This window comes from Lynx rufus, unplaced genomic scaffold, assembly GCF_022079265.1.
Source record: "Lynx rufus isolate CCGP_SWC_20201006 ecotype Redwood Valley unplaced genomic scaffold, mLynRuf1.p SCAF_12, whole genome shotgun sequence".
NCBI lineage: Eukaryota > Metazoa > Chordata > Mammalia > Carnivora > Felidae > Lynx > Lynx rufus.
In genome coordinates, this window is record NW_025814826.1 from 43,073,936 (window position 1) to 43,099,262 (window position 25,327).

The 25,327-nt window shown below is 33.7% G+C and overlaps 1 protein-coding gene across 2 annotated transcripts in view; it reads right to left on the reverse strand.

Annotated features, from left to right (window-relative positions):
* CSMD3 (CUB and Sushi multiple domains 3) overlaps positions 1–25,327 on the reverse strand; it is a 1,257,946-nt gene that overhangs the window by 745,137 nt on the left and 487,482 nt on the right. The window contains exon 7 of one of the 2 annotated variants that reach the window (XM_047073796.1): positions 1,652–1,963. The exons of the other annotated variant lie outside the window; for it this stretch is intronic. Within the exon in view, the coding sequence (XP_046929752.1) occupies positions 1,652–1,963 (312 nt within the window). The remainder of the gene's footprint in view (positions 1–1,651; positions 1,964–25,327) is intronic. 2 annotated transcript variants of the gene reach the window in all.

A 25,327-nucleotide genomic window follows, 5' to 3' on the forward strand; every position in this document is an offset into this window, starting at 1 on the left:
TTTAGATTGAGCAATTCTCAAATCACTTTATTGAATTTAATAACTGACTACTCTTTATTCTCATTTCAACCTGAATTATTTTTCCCAGTTCTCTAAAATACTAATTTGTAACCTGAGCTTCTCGCATCACTTGATGGCAACTTTGGCTAAAGTAGTATTTGTTTATTAGTTGATTTATATAACAAACTTATGCTTGAGAATTACCCATCTTTCATTCAATAGGTGGTAAAATGATCAGAGTAGTTTGTCAATTCTAGCTCGTGAAATTTTCCACAGAGAGTGAAAAAACTAAATGGAAGGGTTTTTACCTTAATATTTTAATAATATTTACACTTTTTTTATTTCCTGCTACTAAGAAAAAGTATCTATTTGGTAAAACAAATTATCAATTTTATCATGACTCTTACATTCTTCACTGGGGAAATACTCATGGTAAGGAAGTGAATCGAGAAGCAAGGTGATACTGATTTAATACTTTACAGGAGACTACTACATGTTAAGAATTCAGTTTATGATGCTTATTAAGGAGAATAAAAGTGCATTCAGTATGAATTTTGATGGGAATGAGCTTTTGAAATATTTCTATATGATTTTCAATCAGCTATATAAGATGTCTTGATTTTTGTTCTTAGTGTATATTAAGCAGAGAATGCTTTCCATTACTTATATCATGTTCTGTATAAACCATGCCTACCCACACTACATCAACCATAACCAGTTTGGAGAATATATGATGATGAGTTGGAAATAGAGTTGGAGTAGGTATTTTGTACTTGAAACATGTTCAATTAATTAATATTTCCACTGATGCATATATTGATATAAATGAAATCCCTTTACTTTTTGACACTACATTGATTTTTTTTTCCACAAACTGCTCGGTGAAACTTGCTACCAAGAAACAAAAAATATGCTTGCTATGCTTCATAGTTTTGTAAAAGGTAGGCTTATATTAATCAACTAGAAAATTACCAATATATGATTTGGCTTTGTGGCAATTTTTTTCTACAAAAGATTAGAAAGCAAAAGGATATTTAAATATAGAGCCATAATCTCAATGAATAGCTGTTACCTTTTCAAAATGAGAAATCTCAATACAATCATATAGATCAGGCTATAGTTACTTTAGAAATAAAAGAGCCAGCTATAAAAAATAATCACCAGACAGAATGTTTCCATTTTGCCCAAATTATCTATTGTCTTAATTGTTAATTAGCATCTGTGTAACACTAAGATTTCATGCAAATGCTGAAAATTACGACATAGGACAAATCATCAATGTGTAAATATGTACACTTATTGATAGAAACTGGCTACTTTATTTTCAAGTAATCTCAACATCATACCTGGCACATAATATGCAATAGATATTTAGTACTTGTTTTTATTATCCTTTTTATGCATTCTTTCCTTTCTACATTTACCCCCACCCCCGCCCAGTATTTGCATTTCCCTCTGATTTGTATTTTTTAATTTCTGTGTTTTCAAATTATTCAGGGTTTGGCTATAACAATCTATATTTTGCAGCTAAGCTTTTTCCTTTGGCTTCCTACATCTTGGCTCTCTTTCAGCTCATTCTCCAATTCGAATCGTTACCAAAATATAGCTTTGGCTGTAACTAAACGGGCACAAGTAAAATAACATCCAATACCTCTATGAGTAACAACTGCAAGCTCTTTAGTTCTTTCTATCTGTTCAGCATTTCGTGGTCTTCTCCTTGTACTTTGTGTATCTGCTTGATGAGGAGAGAGCCCGTCCTTGGATGTGTTGGGGTCCAGACCTGAATTTCTGAGACTCGAAACTTGCACTCGCTGTTCCTCAGAAAGTCTATGGATGGTGACAGCTGTAACACTGGATACAGTAACATCTGCAGGTGTGCTAGCAACAGCAATAGCACCAGTGGTAGTCCTGTTATGCTCCTCTAACTCACCAGTGGAGGTAGTGTGGGTCAATGTAGAAGAACCTGTGGGACACAGTAGCACTAGATGCTAACTTTTTCTTTTAAATTGTGTTTATTTTTTTCTGATAAGTTTAATAAATTATATTCCCTTCTATTACCTTAAGGATAACCAACACGAAGAGGCAAAACACAAACATGCCCCTAAAATGTGAAGTAACCAGATCCAATGATTGCTTCGTATCAATCAACCTCTGAATAGGTATCACACACAAATATACCACATTTTCACTGTGACACATTAGGGGAGAAAAGATGAAATAGTAAACCCTTCATGGAGTCCTGAACCAATCTTTGTTCTTTATCTACAGATGAATATTAGCAACAAATGCCTGGCAAGTGACAAATTTTGACAGAATGGGTAACCGTGTAACCACACTTTTCTCAAAAGTATGCTTTGAAGAGTCTGTGCCATATCTGTTCATAATTTCTGGGAAAAACATCAAAAATTTCTATTTTAAGATAAGCAAGTGAAGGAGAATTTAAAATCAAAGCCAAAATTAAAACAAAATGATTAAAAAAATAAAACCCTGAATAACTATTCTATGCAGATGTCTATCTTAACCTCACTTGCCAGAAAGCAGCCAACATGATAAAATATTCAACGCCGTGAGCTATATATGCATTAGGCTCCGGTGGGTTGTTTTTGGAAGTTGGGTAATATACTTCACTATTTTAAAGTAAAATTTGAGATGAACCAATTCTCAGTTAATTAAAATTAATCACTGTATTTAGAAATGATTGAGAATTAACTAATAGCATGGAACTTTTACGCATACGAAAGTAGCTTTAATAAATGGTTAAGAATTCCCAGATATCTCATAAGTGTTTCACAGTATATATTTCTCTACATTCTTAAATTTATTAAGGTTTCACTGTAATTTAAAAATAGATTTTTAAAGGAGCTGAATTAGGGTTTTCTTTTTCTCTTGCTTAAACCTTTTTAAAAGATTGTCTGTGGTAGTACATAATTCTTACATAATGAAAGAAAGTAGTTTGTCTTTCTTATAATAGAAGTATGAAACTGAAGATATATTTAAAAGGCTCTTGACATCTAAAATGCTTAACAAGAAAAAAAATACTGAGTGTTGGAAGTACAGCTACTAATTAGGAATAATCGTCAGGTCCTGGTTAGAAAACTTCTGAGTATTTTTTAAAGCCAATGAGTGGTATATTTTCATATCCTTGCCTTCTCAATAAACTGCATCTCAAACTTCTGTCCACAGTGTATAATTAGATATTGTAGACAAAAATACATAGGAATAGTTGAACCATTCTGCAAGAGGAAAATAGCTTTATCCCATGTCATTTGAGTATGCTCTGCCTTCTTTTTCTTTTTCTTTTTTCCCTCTTGTGTTATAGGCAGGTGAGTGGTAAGATTAGTAATTCTGATTTCTGCTTTCAGCCAAAAAAAGGACGTCAAACACGGGGGTCCTCTCGTTCATAAGCAGCAAAGGGAAACATGTCTGCTACAGGTTCTGCCAGCCTACATTGTCATTAAAATTGAAGCTTGGTTTAATTTGGTTTGGAAACTCAAATGATGGTTGTATTTTCAGGGAGCCAAGGGTAAATGAGGTATGGCAATTATCAGATAATTTTAAAGGCCTTTAATATATTCTAAAGCATCAGTCAGAAAGAAGCTGCTACTGAATATTTATCCAAGTTATATTGTGAAGATTACAATCTCCCTAAATTCATGTTGGTTATGCAAATTGACCAGTAACATCTACTAAGCTAATATTTAGTAAGATTTTTCTTTAATCACACTATTAAGCAATAACTACGTTTACAATACTAACATTTAGTAATTAACCTCATGATAAATCAGACATTTGAAGGGCCCATGTGCTTACTATAAAAACAATGACCTGATCATATTATTCACCTAGGGAGTTTAACTGTATCTTCTACTTTAGAAAGGAAGTAGAAAATCAGGGTGGTTAAAAAACTAACACTTTAAAACTTTTCATAACTGTATCATAATTTCCCAGCTTTCAGTTTTAGTTTAAAGAGGAAACTATTTAATTGTAAACATTTGCTGCAAAATGCAATCTAAAAGCATGAAAAATATTAGAATGTGTATGTACTCTATCTCAAATCTCAATGTTCTGACCTTATTCCAAGGAGTAAACTGAGGAGCTATTATATTCTATCATTGAAGTTATTACAATTGATCCCAAATAATCTCATGTGTTTGGGTCAATAACTCTGGGATAATTCTTAACAATGTATCTAAGTTGCTTCTATAACTAATCCTCAAGACTTATAGACCAGTTCCCGACACTGATTTTCTTGAAGACACCAGAGGATAAATACAGTTCCTGATAAAATTTGAGTTAGAACTGATCTTTGTTAGCCTTTAGACCCAGGATTTGCTAACATCCAGTCTTAAAAATCTTCAGTAATAGAACTCCACTTCTGGCTAATGGTGGTAGTGATTCAGTACTATCCTCTTAACCTGAATGCAGAACTTGGTGGAATATTAGAAAAAAGCATTGAAAAACCAATTTATTTAACAACCATAGTCCAACCAGATATATATACTTCAACCAGATATTTTACTAACTAGTAACTATGTTTTATGTATATTTTGTGTTCATATTCTTTCTTCCACATACTAGAATGCAAGCTCCCTAAAGATTGAGATTTTTGTATATTCTATTCATTGCTGAATTACCTAATATCTAAAACAGTGCCTGGTACACAGTAGATGCTCAAGAAATATTCATCAAAAGAAAGAATAAATGAATGAATCCATTTAATAATAATTCTAAAATAATATTAACAATAATAAAGAATAAATTTCACAAATGAAATATGATGATAATTGTTACCATGGCAAAGTCATAATTCAAACAGTATAATGAATGAAGAGAAATTCTAAAGGGAGGAAGAATAATAATTTTGTTTTTAACTTTCAAAGACATCATTTTGAAAAAGTGTGGAATCTCAAGATTTATTTGCATGAGTTACTTGAAGATTTGTGTCATAATTCCCAAACCTTAAAAGATACAATGTTCACATGAAATGGATTTACTTAGAATGTTCAAAGTTCTGTAGAGTGAAGAATAGTTGTATGTCAAAATAGCAGGAGACAGAAGTGCATCTAAATGTAGTTAAATATGTTTGATATATAAAATGGAATAACCTCCATAAAGAAATAACATCGTTTCCTCTATAAGGCAATAAAATCATCCATCACCATACAGTTATATCATATATTATATAATCATTTTATCTAAAATGTAGACCAATTTAGAATACTGGTTTTAGTACCACTTTAAATTGGCAGTGTGTGAAACACAGATTTTTAAATTGTCAAAATGCACCATTTACCATTTAACAGTTTAAAAACACTCAACATTTTTGCATACATAACTGTTTTATGAGGTAATTGCCAATGTTAGAAAAAGCCTTGGGATTCTGTATAGCAACAATCCGTTATTAAATATATTATATAGCTAACTCAATGTTAAAATATATTTTGTTTTATTTTTTAAAAATTTAAGGATGCTACACAATTAAGTAAACATGATCTTTGATAGCACAATACTAAATGCATATGTTACACAACATACAACCCCAATTAAGAAATAAAATGTACATCCAGAAAATTCATTCTTCGTTTGAAATTAAATTATGTATACAAGATGTAGTTTATCACAATTAGATTATCCTGTCATTAAATCTCTTGAGATATATTTAAAAATTAGATGTTTACAACATAAACACAGGTCTAAGGTATATTTTGTTAATATTCTTTAATAAAACATTTCTCAGTATAACAAAAATAAAATGAAATGGTTTACATATATAAGCATGCTTCCCTAAATCATAACTATGTGCCATATTTGGAACTATGATAATGGAAAATGACATACGCTACACATGTAAATTGGTAAATTTATTTAACAGGAATCCTTACAATATTAAATTTGGATTACATTATGTATTATAATGAGAATTGTGTTTTTGAAGGCTTTCTTATTTCAACAACATCTTCAAGAGACTAAACAGAATTCATATAAAGCCATTTATAAGTGTGTCATTTAGAAAGCGTAACCAAAAACTCTTTCTGCAATTGAATTTTAATTTCTTTATGATGAAATTTTTAGCCTTACAGATTTTTAAAACAATTTTGCTTCGTAATTATTGTCTAACTCACCACAAAATTGAAGAGCAGAATGTATTGCTAAAGATATGAGTGGATGGCCCAATATGTACACAACTACGTAAGCACATGTTAAAGATAATTGCATATTCAAAGAAGTAGCTTTTAGATATTTATGTTTGGCATGTTATTTTATATTAAAATATATATCCTGTTCCATTAATTTTAGTATTCCAGGTGAAACATTTGAATGAAAGTTTAACTAACAAAATAATTCTAAATGAATAATTTTGTGACATTACGATATATAATGAAGGAAAATGCAATAAACATTTAACATGAAAACATGCAAAAGGAAAAATATACAAAATAACATCAAAACAAAATCTAAATACAACTAATGCAACAATTCTATTTGAGCCATTATTTAGATATTCTATAAATTTTAGCATATGTAATTTGATTTATATGTTACATTTCTTTAATATTACTTGGACGAAACTTAAACATGTTGATAAGTGAGGCAACTCTTGCAAACTAATTGCAATATGTGCAAATGAGGCAAAACAAAGTCACTGCTTTGTGACATGCTATAATTTTCAGGAAGCATATTGCAATCAGGTATATAATTTGGGTATTTTGCATTTTAAACATTATTAATTCCAGTCTGCTAAAATCTCTAAAGCTTAGTATTTTACAGTACAAATTAGTGGATGTGCTTGTACTATGAATATTCAACTGAGAGAAGAAATGGGTAAACTGAAATGGAAAGTAGCCTTTAAACTGTAAAAGAAATATAAATGATCTACCTTTGGTTAACTGTTACCTAATATAAAATGATCTTTCTGACTAGGAGAATTTTAAGTGAAACAATCCTGGAAAAAAATAGTCTGTAACTTAGTTTTAAAGAGTTGGTCTTGATTATAGTTTTAATCTTAAATTAAAATGTTGTATTTGTGCTAAAACTACATAGGATTATGATCTAAAAATAGCTAAATAAATGAAAATAAGATATTCCTGATTATAAGACGCAGCTCTAAGTAAAAAACGTTCTACCAATTAAACTATGACATAACAATGCAAAAACTCTGTCACCTGCATCCAGACTGCTGAGATGTTAAAATGTGAAAAGATATTGATCATGATAGAGTTAAAAAGAAATCAGTAATTCTAGACACAGATTTTCTATGATCACAAATTAATTAAATAAATTAGGTGTGTATTAATTTACAAACAGAACTGAGAGTTCAAATATAATTTATCTTTCTGAGTTGATTGATTAACGAATATGTTTCTATTTATGTTATATATTTCTATTCAAGTTTCTAAGCATTAAATAAGGAAATCAACATTAAATTTTGCAAATGGGTTTGTTACTGTCTATCAGGTACAAGTGATCAGACTGATTTAATATGCAAAGTGACTAAATAAACATTTGGAGTCTAAGCTGAAACCGATGATACATCTACTAAATTCACACTTACTGAGAGTAAATTAATAATTATAAAACAAATATTCAACAAGATATTTACTAATGTCAAGTTGTTTACATGCAAAATAAAAACCCCACATTCTGAATTGTTTGAAATGTTGATAAACCCATATGCCAAGCAACCATAAATACCTTTATCTAAATGAAATATAGAAAATATCAAAAGTTTTAGAAAGTATATGGAGAGTACTATATAGGTCCACCATGACAAAACTATATATAAAAACATATATATGATAAATATATATTTATAACATATATATTATAAATGTCTGAATGTTATAGTAAATATCATCAGTTTTACTATAAAAATGTGAGAAAATAGACATCTCATTATTAGCACTAAAAGAGCATACTAGGGAAAAAAACTTTTTTAAACAGACAGTTGGAAGACTCGTAAAGAAACTCTCTCCCTCTTAAAGGACCAATTCTTGTTTGTACCTAGTTGATTAAGGTTGCAGAATCAGATGTTCTCATCATTTATTCCTTTTCAAATATTTTGGAAGGCTCAACTATGTGTAGCAGTGGGTCCTAGGGGTAATTGTTTTAATGTGCCCAAACACACACACCACTGATAGGAATAAATACCCACAAAATACAAACTGAATCTTTAGTGTAACTAAGCATAACGTTCTTTCCTAAAATCACAATACTGACAATCAAACTTAAAGGCCTGGGTTTTGAAATAAAATTGATGGCACCCTTGTCACGTTTGATAAGAATATGAGCAAAGGGTATACTGCCCTTCCACACCTTTCTAAAACCATCTCCTAGAATGTCAACTGTTAGATTTCTTTCTTGCCACAGCTCTTATCTCTCAGCTCAAGTAGAAGTATTTGTCCCTCAACAAACAAAATGTAACTGAACACAAACTTGTTTCACTTCCTTCGACACAAAAGCTTGTGGAATAGCTACCAGTTCTTTGGAAGATTTAAAGGTGTTGTCAGGAAAAAGGAATACTAATATATTTAATTCCAAAGTGTTAACATCAGGAATTCCTTCACTTTCAGAGTCTTGCTGTCTCTGATAATGGATATGTATTAATAGATTTGTGGAAGTACAAAGTGTGTCTCATATGTGTGCACCCCCCACGTCTTCTTGAATGTTTAATGAGTATGTGAGAAATGAATGAACGTGGCTAAATGTACTACTCTCTTCTTTCTAAAAATCAAATATTTTACTTTATGTTAGTATTTATTGAGTGTTAAATATATTTTTAAGGATATAAATATAAAAAATTGAGCCTCTCCAGATGTGTTCAAACGATACAAAACACTCCATTATAATATAACTGCAATTTATATGGCATATACTAGACTAGAAGGAAAAGAGAGGAAGAAACATCTAAGAACACATAAATCACCCCTTCATTCTGTGTTTTCTCAAATGCGGGTAGCATATCCCTTCTCTTCCATTCTCCAGCACCCTTTTCACTCCCCCACCCAAATAATCTTTTAATGACGGCATTATGAAGGAGAAAGGAAAGAAGTAAGAGAAAGGAACCGGTAAGATTACTCTTTCTACCAATCATGGTTGAAAGGAAAAAATAAGAGGCTTTATTCTGACCCAGCCCATCATGTCCCTGAGTCCTTCCCACCTTCACTATCTGACTGCATCCATGTTTATTGTCTATTTCCTTCTCTAGTGGTCTTCTAGTTTGCAGGGGGCAGAGGTGCTTCATTTTCCATTAATTTTAAGTGTTCTTTTTTAGAAAGTTTACATAACTCTGGTTTTATTTTTTTATTTATATTTTTAAATATTAAATTTATTGTCAAATTGGTTTCCATACAACACCCAGTGCTCATCCCAACAGGTGCCCTCCTCAATGCCCATCACCCACTTTCCCCTCCCTCCCACCCCCCATCAACCCTCAGTGTATTCTCAGTTTTTAAGAGTCTCTTATGGTTTGCCTCCTTCCCTCTCTGTAACTTTTTTTTCCCTTTCCCCTCCCCCATGGTCTTCTGTTAAGTTTCTCAAGATCCACATAAGAGTGAAACATACGGTATCTAGGTATTGCTCTCTGAAGACTGTCCTCTTAGACACAAATACCTTTCTGGTTGAGAGAACACACACACCAGAATGACTGCCTAACCATTCAGTTTGAATTCGTTTATTGCAAAGTTTTCTTCTCCTCAAAATAAATAATAGGGACACGTTGAGAACTAAGTTTTTGAGGAGTGTGAAGCTTGTGGTAGATCATTGAATGCTCCTGGTTGAGGGATTTATCATAAATTGATATCTGATCCCATGTGACTGTTATATGACTGAAGTCCTGGGTTCATTACAAGCAAGTGGGGCATAAGGGAGGTGTGGGCGGGTAGGAAAGGGCTGACATTCTGAAGGAAAGACTATTACAGTATTGATTGCTGAGAGGTTGCTGAGCAACTGGTGAGTATGTGCATAAATATGCTAAAGTAGAGCAGCCTAACAAGAAAACGAAGCCAAGAAAGGCTGATTTTCCTGCATCATACACTCTGTAAGACACTTTTTATTTTATAGCAGCTAATTAATTAGTAGCAGAAGTGATTTGCTTGAAAATGGGTGCCAATCTTGGCTTAAAAAAGTTGCATTTTGGAGGGAAAAAAACCCTTCACAAATAGTAAGAACCTATAGAGTTAATCTTCAAAGACTACTATTAACCAGAAAGGCACATATATTATGTAGTACATATTGGGGTTTATGTATAATTCTCTGTTAGGGTACTTAAAATAAAAATTTCTATATTGAGAGGTAAATATATTCCTTCATGTAATTACTTTGCAAAGGTCCACCTTTCTTTCTCTTTCTTTCTTTACCAAAAATATATTTTATTTCAAGACACTATGCAAAGACTGTCTTTTAATAACATCAATAATATAAAGATACAAATACTCTAAAAATTATAGCTGAAATTTGCATGTATACTTGGCTTCAAATATGTTTGGTACTTTAGTTTAATTATGGAAACTGATGTGTTAAAATTGAGAGATAAAATGTGGACATCTGACTGAGGAGCATCTCAAAAATCATCCGCTCTAACATTGTGACATCAGGCCAACTCTCTTTAACACTTCCTACTCTAAGAGTAGAAAGTTTGATGCACTGGGTGATACATATCAGAAGGTTAATTAGAGCTTCCTTCACTCGAATCTTGCCTGTGGAAGAGACATATAAGTTTGTGTTTTAAATACAAAGGAATCCCATCTCTTTTAGAGTAGAAGTTACTTGGAAAGACAGGAAAAACAAGAGCAAAATATGAACAAAAAAGATTCAGCAAGGGGCTTGGGGTTTTTGTAACGTTTTTATAGATATTGGGGAAAAACTTTATCTTGTATTTATTCTGGAGAAAGCAAATGTTATTTACTTAATAAAATATTTCTTTTCCCCATCGCTTCGATGCCAAAGAAAGTTAGCATTTTTCCCTTTCCTATGTTGTAGTAGCATTTCAAATACTGACTTTAAAAGTGGATACATCTCGGGGCACCTGGGTGGCTCAGTCGGTTGAGCGGCCGACTTCGACCCAGGTCATGGTCTCACGGCTCGTGGGTTCGAGCCCCGTGTCGGGCTCTGTGCTGACAGCTAGGTGCCTGGAGTCTGTTTCAGATTCTGTGTCTCCCTGTCTCACTCTGTCCCTAGCCCACTTGCATTCTGTCTCCCTTTCTCTCAAAAATAAATCAACATTAAAAAAAAAAAATGGAGACATCTCATCTTCCTTTTCCCTCTTTTTTATTTCACAAACATGAATTAAATGACGACTATTCATCAAGCACAAATACACCCCCCCAAAACACACACACACACACACACACACACACACACAAACACACACACACACACTTTTCTCTTACAGAGATCCCATCCTTGCCTTGCAAGTAAACTTTCATGAATTTAAAAAATCAGTGCTATGTGATATATTCCATGAAAGATACATAGAGAACGATGAAAATATAGCTGGAAAGCCCTTTGCTATGTTTCCAAAATGGAAAAGTGTGTCTAGTGGAAAAGATGTTGGAATTGAGTTTAAAGGATGAGCAGATTTTGCCAGATATTTTAGGAATAAAAGAACATCCTAGTCAGAGGTAACCATTTAAGAAAAAGGTGTGGCAGGGGAAAATGCAAGACATGCTCAGCCAATTGTAAATTATTTGATACAGCAAGAATGAAGAGAGAGTAAGAGCAGATTTGATAGGTAGAGACCAATGTTTGAAGAGCCAAGAAAAGTCAACTTGAAAAGGACCCCTGAAAAGATGAGGCATCACTGAAGAATATTAAGCAGGAGACTGGCACGACAGGATTGTCATTTCAGAAGCATTGTAATTGCTGTAATGTGGAGAAGATACTAGAGTTATGTGGACTAAAGGCGGGGCAACTCTTTAGCTGACCCCCATAACATGACTATGAGCACCTTGATATAGGGTTGCTAGATGGAGTAAATAAAAACATAGAACACTCCGTTGAATTTGAATGTCAGATAAACAACATCTGTCTTTTTTAAAGTACTTCCTATACAACATTGGGGACAGATTTATAATAAAAATTTTCCACTGAGGGCGTCTGGGTGGCTCAGTCAGTTAAGGGTCCTACTCTCGATTTTGGCTCAGGTCATGATCTCATGGTTGTAGAGTTCGAGCCCTAAGTTGGGATCTGTGCTGACAGCAAGGAGCCTGCTTGGGATTCTTTCTCCCTCCCTCCTTCCCTCTCTGCCCCTCCCCTGCTTGTGAGAGTGTTCTCTTTCCCTCTCTCTCTCTCCCAAAATAAATAAATAAACTTTAAAAATAAAAAAGAAGATATTAAAAAATATATTTACTGTTTATCTGACATTCAAATTCAACCAGGAATCCTGGATATTATCTGAAAGCAATTCAGACTTACAAACTTTGAAAATTTCTGCATAGCAAGCAAGTTAAAACTATTAACAAATATTGATCCATTTAATGTAATGTGCTTTGATTGATCCTATGAAGACTTATGAAATGCAGAGAGTAGGCATGATGACATCATAAGAACATCTAGACAAAACTCATACAAGCATCTTTTTATGAAATGAAAAGTAAAAAGAAGATAAGTTGAATGAGGTATGCTAAGACATTTTATTCCACTTGTATTTAAATTCTATATTCTTCGTTTTAGTATTAAAAATAGCCAATACTCTAGCCCTTTTTCATTATAAACCGCAAGTTCTATACTTGAGGGAGAAAATAATATTGAGAAGTAAATCTATAGATGATTCATACAAAACAGTGCCAACTTTTTTATTAATGCTTCATTCCAAAGAAACCTGATTTGAAGATATTTCCAGCAAGAACTTAATGGACTTGGAATTGTATCCAAGTAATAGAAATGGTAATGAATAATGAATAAAAATATCATTCTCATATTATCAAGTAAGCCTTTTGACCTGTTAATCTTTTCTCATCCTTGTTTTTTTTCTTCAGATGGTAGAAACTATAAAATGAAAGTAGAAAATTCAGTTATCTCTCTTTGTTATATATGTATACACACACACACACATGTGTATGTCTATCTATATACACACATACACACACATACATACTGATATATACGAGAGGAGATACTTACAGACACTATAGAAAGAGAGAAACCATATATACATGCATATTATATTTAATTCTATAGAAAGACATATATACATTACATGCATATATATATCTATATGCTCTGAATTCTGTAAAGGTTTTTTTGAGTAAAGATGTTCTATTTGATCAAGATCACATACATTTTAATTGGAAAACTTTATGATGAAAATGCTTAATTAAAACAAAGGAAGGTTTCTTACCATTAAAGTGGTTTTAAATATCTGAAAGTTTTATATCTAACCTAATGATTTTGCTATATTACAATTACAGGTAATAATGTGAACATCCAATCATTTTTCAGAAGAATATTTTTAACTTTCATAAGGGTGATAGAAATTTGCTCTTCTCACTTGTGGGATGGTGTCTTTGTATCACCGCAAATTTCTGAGTGGAGTTGATTAAGACACTGTAAACATATTTGCATTCCAATATGTTTACCTGAAATGACTAGATAACAAAACTATTTATAAAGAGCAACAATCATTTACTGAGTACAAATTATGTTCTAGACACAGTTGTAATTAATTTATTCCATCCTCAAAAGTACCTGTAAATGGAGGACATTAAAGCTTAAAGCAGCTTCCATAATACACGGACTCACTTTGCTAGTAGGCAGAAAGCTGGGATTTGGACGTAAATTGTGTACTCCCAAAACTACAATCCTAACTCTTGTGAAATCAGTAACCTCTGTTTAGTCTCCCCAATATAATACAGCATGTGAACACTTGTGTCTAAATCCACATGTAAGTTATTTATTTATGTTTTGTTTTCATTATATTTCTTCCCAATCACTTTCTTCTCCAGCACATGTCTGTTTCTAGGTTCTTCTTACAATTCCCTTGCCTCAGGGCAAGAAGGTTCTGTAGGCTAAAAGGGAAATTTGCTGTAATATCTCTCCATAACTTTAATTTCCTAACAGTTTAGGCCTCTTCAGGGGATTGTGTCAAATGACAGGATAGGGGGAATGACTAGGGTAAAGGTTGAGGGGCCAAGGAGAGGCAGTAAAGATAACACACACATACCCTTCCTGCTGCATTGCAGGAAAGTGGAAACATCCAGGAACCTGGACTCTCATCTTTGGCTAAGCTACTCATCTCAGGCTTGTCATGGGAAGTTTAGAATCATTTGACTTCAAGTGAGTGAAGTGTGTGCTTGAACAATGATGACTGAGTGCCTTTCTCCTTATTCTCCATACACTGCAAAGGTCCCTTGGATTCTTGTGCAACTTGAGGGAAGAAGAATGTGCCAATGTTTCTTCTACCCACCCTCCACAGGGACCTGGACAAAATTTTTCTCCTGTTAGATACAATGGTGGCTCTCAAATTCACTCGAACTTGAAAGAACAAAGTAACATTTCTCGCCCAGGCAAGTCTGTGGATAAATTACCTCTTTCAGTTGCAAATCTAGCCAAAATGCACAGCATGCCCTAAACAGCCTGTCTCCTTGTTGTTTTTCGTTTCAGGTTGACATATGATGTTTCTGTGTTCTTACTATTTCCTCCTCTAATATTACAGTTTTTCCCTGATAAAACCATTCTTAGTAACCTAATTTCACTTATCTTTAAATATTATCTGCTGCTCAATTGTGAAAAGACTCACATTATCACCCCCAAGGCTTCTTACCATGCTGCTAAACTGGATCCCTTTTTTTTTTTTTTTTTGGTTTATTTTTGGTTGTTTGCTTTAAAGCATGAACAAAGCTTCTGTAAACTTCTGGGGCTAACTTTTACCTACATGATTTCTCTAATCTTCAGAAAATTTCATGGAAGGTCTTTTTTTTTTTTTCCCCGAGTCCCACATATATTGTATTATTCATGAAGAATAGATGGTTTTCTAGGACTTGTCCTACAGACCCAGGAATCAATTAGTTTTCAGCAACTATTCATCACTGATTCAAAGTCCTACTAACCATAGATTCTAACAACTGCCAATCATTTTCTTCTTGTAAGTTCCATGATAAACATTTTACATTTAATCTTTGTAACAATCATAGGGCATAGATTATAATTCATATAGTCAAGGGTAAATACCTTGATTAAGGGCATTCATTCATATATTCACTCATGTATTTATTCAACAAGAACTTATTGAGCACCCATTCCGCACCAGGCACTGAATGATGACAGTAGTTTCCTAAGAGAGATTACATTTAAGTGAGGGAGACAACGAATGTACCGATTAATATAATAGCTGGTGGGGAAACGCAAAGTGACATTTGAGCTAAAAACCTTAAAAATGAAAAAGTGAAACAAAAAATAAAATACCTGATAGATCTGGCTGTTTTATTCAGACTGTCAGGTTCTATAGTTTGTATTGTTAATCTTTGTGATACACTGCTTCCTACTCAGTTATGACTTGGGCATTTCACTTTATATAACTATGTTTCATGGTCTCTTGTGCTCTATATTTCTATGAAGTAACATGTATTTTAACTCAAGATAATATATTTTGATAATAAATTTTAAGTATGTGAGTTCCACATGTCACCAATAAAAATTAATAGCATCACTATATTTCTTCTTTTCAATATACACATATATATTAAATGCCTACTCTTCACTAGCCACTGTTATGTGGTAGGATATTACAGTGAGCAAGAAAGATGATGTAAATAGAGAAACAAGAGAAACAAAAAATATGACTGTATTATGTTGGTATGTTACGTTAATGTTGCCAAAAATTCTTTGCAGGCCTTTCTATCAACAGGTAGAGTCTATTTCCTCACCCCCTGGATCCAAGTTGACTTCATGACTTGCTATGACCAACAGAGTATAGCATAAGTGATACTGTGTGAGTTCTTGAGCCTCAGTTCCAAAAGGTCTTGTCATTTCCACTTTTGCTCACTTGGGATATTTCCCTGAGACAGCCACGTAAAGAAGTATGTCTAGACTATTAGAAGACAAGGGGCACAAGGAAGGGAACTGAACTGCCCCGGCTGACAGTATTATGAGTGAGGCCATATTGGTCCAAGCATCCCAGTCAACCCTCCAGCTTAATGCAGTGACACGTGAGGGTGGAGATACATCCTGAACACCAACAAAATTATGAAAAGTAATAAAGCATTATTGTTTTAAGCCTATACGACTTAGGGTAGATTTTTCAAGCCATGGTTAACTGACACAATAAGTGAAATACAGAGTTTTACAGGAGTATATAACAAAAACACTAATCTAATCTAGTCTTGGAGGTGACTTAACAAAGAGAAGCTTTCTGGAGGAAATATTCTATATTGAAATAAGAAAGATGAATAGGGCTTCCAAGGTGAAGACAAAGGAAAGAGATGGTCCAGGAGTGTGCCACATGCATAAAGGCCATGAGACAAAACAGATTCTGTTAGTTTCTAGGAGTTAAAGGCCATTTAATATGTATAAAGCATAGACAGCAAGCAGAAAATCACAAGAAGTGAAGCTAAAAATTTAGGTAGAAGGCATTTATGAGAATATGGTACAGTAGATATGGTACAAGGCATGGGGAGATACTTGGACTTTCTTTTGAAGCCAACAGAAATAGTTCCTCAAGTCCACTCTCTCCAACTAACACCTTATTTCTCCCATCCCTTTCACAGAACAAAACATGGTTCTTAACAAGAAGGTGGTGTAGTAGTAAGATGCATTCTGTTTCCACCGATGGAAAACATAAAAAGATCTCTTGAGTTAAAAAGCAAATTGTTAGTAATTATTAAATGGGGTCACTTGGAGTCTTCTCAAAATTGAAAATTAGTAGATATTTGACTCTTTAATCCACAGTCTTCTATGTTTTCATTCATTTCCCCCTGGTTTCTATTTTTCAATTTTCTAATGCCATGCCAGTGGCTTCATCAATTCTTCAAAATGTTAGGTAGAATTCCTTGTTGAATTAAAAATATACTTCACTACAAGGTCAGTCAATGTCTTTTGTTAGAGGATGAAACTTATGTTGTATAATATAACTAGTTAGAATTTTTTCATAGAATTGGGGGAATATCACAGGACCTCAGAGCTCATGGTCATCCCATAGAGTCACCTATAGTCTACCTGCAAAAGTAGTAAGCTCAAGTGTATCTTTATGTTTGATTATAAAATATGTTCTAAACAATTGCATTTTACTTTGAAAAGATGATTTGTTGCTATAAAATGTCACCAAATCTATGCAGTTCTGGCTTTCCTTATAGAGAATAGAATGATTTTATATACAGGTGAATAACTTCTAAAATTTAGTTAAGATGAAACTTTCATATGCCTTGAAATAAACTGGAATGAAAAAATAATACCTCAAACACATAAAGTGAGGTTTGCAGTACAGAAGACAGAAAATGTTATTCTGTGATCCTAAAATTGTATATATACATTATGCATAGTGCATTTCCTTGAGTGAGCCCACTCAAAGTGATTATGCTAATTCAAGATCATTTAGCTTTATTTTTTAATTATTATTTTTTTTTATTTTAGAGCAAGAAAGAGGGTGAGTGCAAGTGAGAGAGAGGGGCAAAGGGAGAGAGAGAGAAAATCATAAGCGGGCTGCATGCTCAGCGCAGAACCGGACATACGGCTTGATCCCAAGACCCTAGGATAATGACCTGAGCCAAAATCAAGAGTCACTCAACTGACTGAGCCACCCAGGTGGCCCTGAATGTCATTTATAAGGTAACTACATTTATCCTTTCCTTGTTGCAAAATCTGATTACAGATGATCTCTGACATAAGATGTTTCGACCTAGCATTTTTTTTTTTTTTTTATGGTAAGATGGTGCAAAAGTGATACGCGTTCAGTAGAAACTGTCCTTGGAAGTTTGAATTTTGAGCTTTCCTCGGCTGGTGATATGGGCATGATCGTCTCTTGTGATGTTGGGCAGCTGCATGTAGCCACAGTTCCCAGTCAGCCATACGATCACAACGGGTAAACAATCCAGACATTTAAAACCACTTAAACCTGTACCCATACCACCATCCTGTTTTTTGTTTTCAGTACAGCATTCAACAAATTACACAGGATTTTCAACACTTGATTCTAAAATAATCTTTGTATTAGATGATTTTGCCCAACTGGAGGCTGATGTGTCCTTCTAAGAATGTTCATGGTAGGCTATGCTAAGCTATGATATATGGTAGGTTAGGTGTCTTAAATGCATTTTTGACTTACGGTATTTTCAACTTACAATAGGTTTATCAGGATGTAACCCCATCGTTAACTGAAAGAAGATCTATATTTACAATCATTTTTAACATCACCTCATACATGAGCTGTATATGACGTGTGGAAGAACACTGTTTTGAAAATAGTTTTGTGTTTAATACTGACTGTGCTGAAACTAGGAATAAAATTCACCTTAGTTTCCTCACTTATCATACAAAGAATTTGGACTGAATTAGTGGTTCTCAAATTTTTCATCATGAGATGCTACTTTTGTTATATTTCTCTAAGAAAAAAATTTAGGAAACTTCTCTTACAAATAAACTGAGTCACTTTCATTCTAAGAAATGTATGCTCATTTTAAAAAATCAACATAGCACTTGCAGATCAGGCCTTCTAATTGCCATGAAGTAGCCAATATGTCACCAGGTTAATTTAATTACAGTGCTAAGTAAATAAAATTGATATTTTAGTTAGCATGTGAGGCCCTGTGATGGGTAAAATTTAATTCAGCTTTTTGAAATAATGAAAATAATGAACTGTTATTCTTCTTCTAGGGAATCCCAAAAAGGAATCATTAGGTTACAAGATCTATCACACCTCCACAAATCTATGGAGAGAAGAGAATTCATTCCAACGATGTATTTAAATATTATCTGCACTTCTCTTTCTCTCCTCTCCCCCCTCCTCTCTCTCTCTCCACTTCCTTTCCTACCCCCTTCCTTCTTCTTTTTTTTTTCTTTCTTTCCTTCCTTCTACAAACTGCATTAGGCACTCAATACATGCCAGGTATTCATCTGGTTCTAAAATGATCAAGGGGAGGGAAGAGATACAAGGAAATAAGCACAATGATATTTAGGAATGCCAGTACTATGAAAGCACAAATACAGTAGCCAGTAGTGGTGAATTCCTAAGTTGTTGAGGGGAGTCTAAATCACACTGGCTTATTCTAAGATTTTTGCGCTGACACTGGGATGGTAACAACAACAACAAAACCTGTCATGGGAAGACATGAGGGCATAATTTTCCACTCAGAGAGAACAGCAGGTACAAAGAAGCTAAAGCTGAAAAGAAGATGGTGTGTTCCTGAAGGCAGTGAGAGGATGCTAAGTATTAGGAAATTAGGGACTTGAATGCCATTCAAGAAGTTTGAATTTATTTTCTAATTTATCCTAAGCAAGCAATGTAGAGGGAAGATCTGATTTAAATTTAAATAGATCACTTTGTTGTTAATGGATAACGTGTCCGTGTGCCTGTGTGTGCATGTGTTTGTGCACGGTGCATATAGGGAGTTGATGATGGTCGTAGTTTGCTGCTATGACAAGAAATATGTGACACCGTGGCATGTGGAAGAAAATGAGGTAGATTTCCTGGACCTTTTCCCCACCAGAGCGTTCCAAAAATGAAAAAGTTTGCAAAGAGCTATTACAGAGCTTCTGCACCAGAATGCACATTTGCAGAGGCTGAAAAGGTAAATACATCAGGCCAGAGACTCCATGTTAAGAGCCAAGAGCAGATCCATGCAGAATAAGGAACTGCCTGGGAGGATGTGGAAAGTATAATGAGGACTGAGGTTTAAAAAATATCCAAATGGCTAATTGAAACCAATGTTCCAAACAAATAACTGACGAAGTGATGGGAATGCTAAAAGCTGAGGAGCACGGGCCCTGAAAGAAACAGATGCTGTGAGCAGCAGGGAGACGCCAGCGTAACTGGCACAAATGTGACTGTGAATAATGCTCTTCCGTGACCCTTAAAGCCTATCATACAAGCTGCAACTTGTATCCAAGATATTCAAAAAATTTTCATCTCTGACGTTTTAAGGAACAAGAAGGATGCCAAGGCTAAAATGGGGCATAAAAAAATGAGATTAGGGCATTCTACGGAATGACTTAAGATGTATTGTTTCTTCCGTTAAGAAAATGAACTAATATGTCGAACAAGAAGCATGCGTTTGTTAATTCGTTTAACAAACATCATATTGAGTGCCTACTATGTGCTACGCACTACCATGCTGGGGATATAAAGGGAAAAAGCACACCCAATCTTCCTTTCAAAGAACTTGTATTTTTAAAGGGGAAGAGAGGCAATAAAACACCAGATTAACAAAGAAAGTAATAACTAACAGGTATTTGAAGGAAACTTTAAAAGTGGCATAAAGGAGAGTTCCTGGTACTTGGAAAATGAAAACCTCTTTGAGAAAAGGATATTTATACTATAACCTAAAAGAGAAGAAGAAGTCATCTATACGAAGGCTGGGGGAAGTATTTCCAGAAAGCTGATGTTGCTGAGACATAGGCAGAGAGGATAAGGGTAGAGAGGGGTTTAATGATGCAGGCAAGGATTGATCATATAGAGTCAAATAGCTGTATCAACAAATTTCTTTCGCAATGTACTTGGAAGCTATAGCAAGGATTCTGAATTTGACTTGGTTTGCATTCTAAAAAAAATCACTCTACTTTTGTGTAGAGAACTGATTATAAAGAAGCAATAGAGTCAGAGGACAGATCCAAGAGAACGTTAGTGCCATTATAAAAAATATTACTTGATAATTGGGGACAATAGGTGGATTCAACAGACAAGTCAGTGATTATGGGATAATTAAGATAAATGATAAAATAGATCATATTTGCTTAATTTCTTGCAAATATCAAGTACAGATGTGTGATTACACTAACTAGGCCTATCAAGGAGATTGTAAAAAGCAAATAGTCTGTATATGTGAAATAACGTCTTCTGTTTCATCAGATATGTCCAACTGAATGTACACATGTACTTCCAGCTGTTAGCAGAAACAGGGTTTTTATAAAGAATAACTGATGCAAAAGGCAACTGAAAACTGAGAAAGAACACAGGCATGTACTTCATAATTATTATTCCAATGAAGAAAATAAATACAATAAAGGAAGAAGATATACAATGCTATCTTGTCAAATGTTTTCATGAAAAACAATCATTCAATAAATTGGGTAAATCAGCTATGCGGTTCCTGGTATGTCTAAAATGTCAAAATACTTTGACAGGTATTTTCAAAAATACCATGAGATATAATTATCACAGTAATTTATAAATTAATTACATCTGTTTCATCACTGATAAAATGGAGATTCCATGGGCTAAGAATTTCATGGTTTTGACTCCAAGTTCAATTATGTTCATTGTTCTGTAATACTACACTGATGTCCTACATTTTAATATCCATCCCTTTTTCACATTATACTTGTAAGCTCTTTTAAAAAAAAGTTTATTTATTTTGAGAGAAAGAGAGAGAGAGAGAGAGAGGGAGAGGGAGAGAGAATAGGAAAGGGACACAGAAAGAGAGAGTGGGGAAGGGACAGAGAGAAGGGGAGAAAGAGAATCCCATGTGGGGTTCAAATTCACAAACCATGAGATCATGCCCTGAGCCAAACTCAAGAGTTCTGGTTCTTGTTTGTTTGTTTGTTTGTTTTGAGCCAGACAGGTTTTTTTTTTTTGTTTTTTTTTTTTTTGTTTTTTTGTTTTTTTTTGCCAAGAAACACCTTAATAATTTATAAAAGCCATTTAAAAAGCCAACATTCACTAAGACAACAAAGAACATCACTTTGAAGAGGCTGACTTTTCTTTTAACCAGCAGTGAATATACACTTTAAAAACCTATGGAGAACTTTTATCATTAATATGTGTTCCACTGCATTCTAGCTAGGAGTTCAAAACAGGGGCCAAACAGCACATGAACACAGCCAGGAGCCCTTGGCCGTCCAGAAAACCACAACAGTTTGTAAATCTCCACAGACTCCTCAATAAGGGAAACCACCAGAACAGACTGAGCAACCCAGGCATTCCTTCACATTATACTTTAGATAAATTTAGAACCAATACATCTATGCATATAAGTCTTATTTATTTAGAAATTGGAATACTTCTACAAGTGACTCCGTTCATTCCTTCCCAAACGGGTAAGAATAATAGACTTGCCAATTAAAAATAACTAAATTACATATTATCAGTGGTAAAAAGAAAATGTATTTTATGCTTATATTTGAAAAAATGCATCTTTAAGAGTTTGGAAATAGAATTTAACTCATACATTATACAAACAAAATTAATAAATAAAAAATTGCATATGCACTCATTCTAGGAAAGATATCTAGATTTATAATCTCCAATGCACTATTCTCAGTCTGAAGAGGAACATAAAGGCTAATAAGGCATATATTTCACCTTAAGGGATATATGGAATTTATACAAATTGGCTACACTCAAGGAAATAACGTGAAAAGAGAAATATCACCTCTGAATTGCTATATAAGGGAAAACATGGGGAAGATTGCATTTGAGAGATGTAGGCAGTGGTGGGAGGGGGAAACAGATTAAATGGAAAGCTTGTGCAAAGATGAAGAGGTTTGAGAGAGCACAGAAAATGACAGTTCAGTAATGGTGCAGATAACGTGACAGGAATTAGTAAAAAGAAAACCTATAAAGAGTAGCATGAAAGCACGCAGTTTGAGCAGTCATTTGTTACTTTCTGGCCACCCAGAAGCCGTAGTTCTCATAGGAGAGATTTGTTGAAGGACTTTAACCTATCACATCTTTTAGCTTTGATCTCTGATTTCCAATTCTAAGTTGCACTTGGAGTTGTGATAAATATTTAATTAAAATTTACATTAGGAAATTTTAAGTAACTGAGGAGTTTAAGTCTTTAAGTTCTGAATAATTAAGGAGCCTTAAATAAATAATGAAAGTAACCAATATAGTCATGGCTTAGTTTTAATTCATGAAATGCTTTATGAAATCATGAGGATGGAAGCAGAAATAATCAAATGAAAGGAAGAATCCTCGTCAGCCTTTTTCACATCCAGAACATTTCTGAGATGGAAGTTCTATTCAGGTGATTTGACCTTAAAATCTAATTTTAATTGTTCCATAAATTTTGTTATATCTAATTAAATGGGTACATTTGCAGCTGTCTTTACCTATTCTCAGCTAAAATGATATAATTAAAATAACATTTTGTCTCTTTGAGGGACAGGGAAGTTGAAGTTGTCCTTCCACTTTATGAGGTTCAGAATCTAACTTAATGAAGTCTATGTGGAAATGAATGGGATTTTTGAAAGTGTGCAATGATTCAGTACATCTGGGAGACATGTACATAGATGCAGGCAGAGGACTACCAAATCTTACCTCGAATCTAGTGGGAAACATCCACATATAGCAATTCAATTAGTGGGGCTCACCCTAAGAAAAATTAATTAATTAGGTTTTTGTTTTTGTTTTTGTTTTTTTGGCATGGCTGGCACTTAGATATTTTAACAATGTTTTAAGAAAAAAAAAAAAAGCAAAAGCTCTTTTGAGTAGATGGGTGGAACATAGCCTGTAGTTTTAGATAAAAGGTGGAAAATCATGAAGAAATTTGTGTGAGTTTATGTATTTATATCCAATACCTTAGCTCTAAAAAAAATGAACTTTGGTATAGAGGTGTATTCTAACTCCAAAAAGTAAATTCATTCTGCTGAATTATAAATCAATGTAATAGTATTTCTAGATCTTAAAAGAAGTCAATTAAGAGAGTGATAATATGTAATCATGTTGGTTTCTATAATTTTTTTTTTAATTCTTATTTATTCTTGAGACAGAGACAGAGCATGAACAGGGGAGGGGCAGAAGGAGAGAGAGACACAGAATCTGAAACAGGCTTCAGGCTCTGAGCTGTCAGCACAGAGCCTGATACGGGGCTAGAACCCAAAAACTGTGAGATCATGACCTGAGCTGAAGTTGGATGCTTAACTGACTGAGCCACCCAGGCACCCCAAACTGTGTCGGTTTCTGATGGAAGTCATAGAGCACTCTGTTCCTCCCCTACAGTCATGCTATACTGGGTAAGAGCACATGCTGTGATGTCAGAAAGACCTGGCTATGAATATTCCAACACTGATTAACTGTGAAACCCTCAGGAAACTCATTAGTAACTATGAATCTTCTAATTTCTAATTTGTAATATGAAGAAAAGAAACACACTACATAACATGCCATATGGATGAAATGAAATGTAGGAAAAAATAGTTTGATACAATACCTGGCACAAAATCAATGTTCAATGGTAATGGTGAGAAGAAAAAGATGATACAGCTCATTCAAAGGTAGTGATGAGAAAGAATGAAATTACTTTATCCTTCTCTAACTTAGATTCTGGCTATTCGATAGGCTTGTTACCCAAGTTAAAACAATTTTATTAACTAAAAACTCAAGTTCTAAAATTATTTATTCTTGAGCATCTGTTTCGTCCACACTTTAAGGTAATTAGTGAGTTCACTCAAAGTTATAATGTGCATTAATGATTTATGATTCTTTGATGAATACCTGTTTTCCCCATGCAACTGTCTCCATGAGATATAGTTGTACAAATTTTTGTTGTTATGAACGTATGAATAATAGCTAACAATCAGGTGGCAGGTAATTACTGGCTAGGGAATTTACAGCCTGCTGAATAGTTATACCAGAACTCCATAATACAAAGATGGCAATTTGATAGCCAAAAGGATATAATATTTATACTTACCTTTAATTTTATGTCAGTTGACATTATCAGAGGCTAAAAGAGTAATTAATTAAAGATGATTTACAAGTTTCATGGTTTGATCCCTGTACTGAATCTTTCCTATCCGTTCTGGTTGTCACAAAATGGCAAAACTAATAATACAGAAGTTAAAATATATTTTACAGATCCTATAATCCATATTTTTAAAACTTCTTTTACAGTGTCATTTCTTGAAAAATTATATAGAAATACTTAACTGAACATAATATTCACACAAAAAAGTTAAAGTGAAATATAGAGTGAATTATATTAGAAAGAACATGGGATTTGGGATAACATAACTCAGATTAATGTTTTGTCTCTATTCAGCCCTATTTTACTTAGGATTTATCTCCTACATTTTCTCACTACTAATTTTACTTTGGATAACTTTAATTTATAAATTAAATCATTTAAATCTTTTATAATGCTGAATGTGTGACTTTTTCCAAATTGAAAAATAGTGTTGGGTTTAGCCATCATTCCTTGAGAATAATTTAAATAAAGAATTTTTAATGACATTTGTAAGG